This window comes from Montipora capricornis, chromosome 4 (assembly GCF_036669925.1).
Source record: "Montipora capricornis isolate CH-2021 chromosome 4, ASM3666992v2, whole genome shotgun sequence".
Taxonomy (NCBI): Eukaryota; Metazoa; Cnidaria; class Anthozoa; order Scleractinia; family Acroporidae; genus Montipora; species Montipora capricornis.
Genome location: NC_090886.1, coordinates 3,736,881 through 3,739,380, shown reverse-complemented (window position 1 = coordinate 3,739,380; position 2,500 = coordinate 3,736,881). Strand labels below are relative to the sequence as shown.

The 2,500-nt window shown below is 40.4% G+C and overlaps 1 protein-coding gene and 1 long non-coding RNA gene across 2 annotated transcripts in view; one reads left to right on the top strand and one right to left on the bottom strand.

Annotated features, from left to right (window-relative positions):
- Positions 1-361, bottom strand: part of LOC138045251 (cytochrome c oxidase subunit 5B, mitochondrial-like) — a 10,069-nt gene extending 9,708 nt beyond the window's left edge. The window contains exon 1 of the mRNA XM_068891681.1: positions 206-361. Within this exon, the coding sequence (XP_068747782.1) occupies positions 206-323 (118 nt within the window). The 5' untranslated portion in view covers positions 324-361. The remainder of the gene's footprint in view (positions 1-205) is intronic.
- Positions 362-393: 32 nt separating this feature from the next.
- Positions 394-2,500, top strand: part of LOC138045255 (uncharacterized) — a 4,971-nt gene continuing 2,864 nt past the window's right edge. Inside the window, exon 1 of the long non-coding RNA XR_011131560.1 lies at positions 394-562. This is a non-coding gene — a long non-coding RNA (uncharacterized lncRNA). The remainder of the gene's footprint in view (positions 563-2,500) is intronic.

The window sequence follows — 2,500 nt, the reverse complement described above, 5'->3', positions numbered from 1 at the left end:
ATATCTCCGAGCATTGAACCTATACAATTCTTAAGAATCCCATGGCAACTGGTGGGAGGCAAAACAGTTGGCTATTTTACAAGTGCGCCAGGAAATTAAACCAGGGACTACCTGAAACAAATTCAGTGAGTGGTCAGAACTCAGAAATTTCATCTCTCTCACTATTTCGATCAAAATCAAGGAACTATTCATTTCGTAAACTTACTAGTTACAGCAATCCCTCTAGAAAGAAAAAGCGGGCTTGTTCTTCCAACAACTGTTCTCAAACCCAGCTGCATGGCCGAGAAATTTCCTCTTGCCAATATTCTCAACGAAGCTGCCATCTTGTTCGTGGCCGTCAATATGTCAAATTTCCCGGATGTATTTCCAGGCCTTACTCAATTTCCTCGAGTATGCCTGGTGAAGCTTACAAAAAATGTCTGGTGTTTTCACTTGCACGCGGAAATGAGCGGCCTATTTCGCGTTTTCTCTCTGGTTTTCATAAATTTTTCCTTTTTTCGAGAATTAGCTTGTGATTCCTCAAGGTCAAATAGCAACACAGTGGTTGGAAAACCTCAACTTGGTAAGAGCAACCAACTGCGAAGGGAAAAGTTTGACTCAGTAGGGTAGGGTAAACATTGTTCTCCAAAACGAGCCTTCTCTTTTAGGTAAAGAGCTTCCCTTGTGTCTTTTATCAAGTTCACCCAATCCCCTTATCATGACCCCTCAAAATGATTCCTTCGTGAGAGAGGACAAAACGCGGAGCCCTACTCCATGGAGTACTCTATGGAGTACCCAAATGGAGTACCCCTAAAAATCATTTATTGGTCAAATTTAATACTTTATCAACATGGTGAGGTATTTCGATGTACATACTTTTTGTTACAGTTCGATGCAGTACACAAATTGGCCGCCATCTTGAAGTTTCGTAGGTATTTCGTGTATCCCTTATTATAGGGCCGTTGGCAAAAGCCGGATAGGACCAGATCATGCGCGACGGTCTTCTTCTTCAAACTTGAAAACTGACAACAATTTGTGGTGCTCTGCCAGCTTGACTGGCAAAGTTGATAAAATAATATGGATATTTTTGCTGTGCGCGCCCTCGTCAACTGACATTCTCGTTCTGTTGCTAGCTAAATCAGGCTATTGTGCAATTAGAAGGGACTGGGGTAAAGTAAAGAATTGTCGTCAGTTTTCAGGTTTGAAAAAGAAGACTGTTGTGTACGCAGTCAATTCGTTACATCATATCTTTCATAATTCTGCTTTGGAATCTGTAATCACCTTTGGAAAAAAAACATTTTGACGAGCCTCAATAAATGAGGAGACACACACAAGAGAGAAAGGCACAGAATTTGAGCATGTTGTGTGGTGTTATTGATCCAGTCCGAGTTTTGTCAATCCAATCCGATCCGGCCCGATCTGATCCGATCCGATCTGATCCGATACGATACGGTCCAATCCGATCCGGCCCGATCTGATCCGATCCGATCTGATCCGATCCGGGTTTTGCCAACGGCTTTATTATAGTGTATTTTTAAACAAATATTCATAAAAACCGTGTACCCCTGCATACCCATTCAGGCCTGTGTATGCCCATATGTATGTACCCCTATGGAATGGATTGGAAAACTTGATTTTGACAGGGGTGTACATGGGTATATTATGGGCATACACAGGCCTATATCGGCATACAAGGGTATACAGGTTTGTATGAATATTTGTCTAAATAAACAAAAAAATAAATACACTACAATAAGGGATACATGAAATACTGGTACCAACGAAATTTCAAGATGGCAGCCAATTCGTGAACTGCATCAAAAAGTAACAATCAGAGAGCATGTTGATTAAGTATTTAATTTGACCAATACATAATTTTTAGGGGTACTCCATTTAGCTACTCCATAGGGTACTCCATGGAGTAGGGCTCCGCGTTTTGTCCTCTCCCTTCCTTCATTTTGGTATGTTATGTGGACATTCTTTGGATGCCTTGTCAGCATTGTGCAATCATTTCTCTCATACGTCAAATGAATATCTGTGTGGAGGGTCACCAAGATTGGTACAAAAGCTGCATGCAGACATCTCTACCCTTACTCATTCACTCTAAGCACATTTGAAGCACACTACCTCCTTTGGTTGATGGTGTCAGGGTTTTTGTTGAAGTAGTAGGAGAATAGTTAGTATAAATAACAGAGAATCCTTTGAAAGACCTGGAACAAAGCTCTGAACATTGCAACTGCAATGGGAAATAAGAATAAAATTTTCATCAGAATTTCATCAAGTAGCTGGAGAATTCTGTGATCCCTGATGCCTAATGAACACCCAGGGCCCGGTTGTTCGAAAGCCGATTAACTTAATCCAGGATTAGCATAAACTTTGGTTTAATTTTTTCAACTTTTAAAGTGCAAGTTTCTTTTGGTTATTTTTGGTTTTCAAGATTGACTTCCTCTAATGTAAAATTTTGCCAAATATCAGCGTTGTACAACATTTGGGAGTGGAGAAATAAACTCCTTGGTAATTT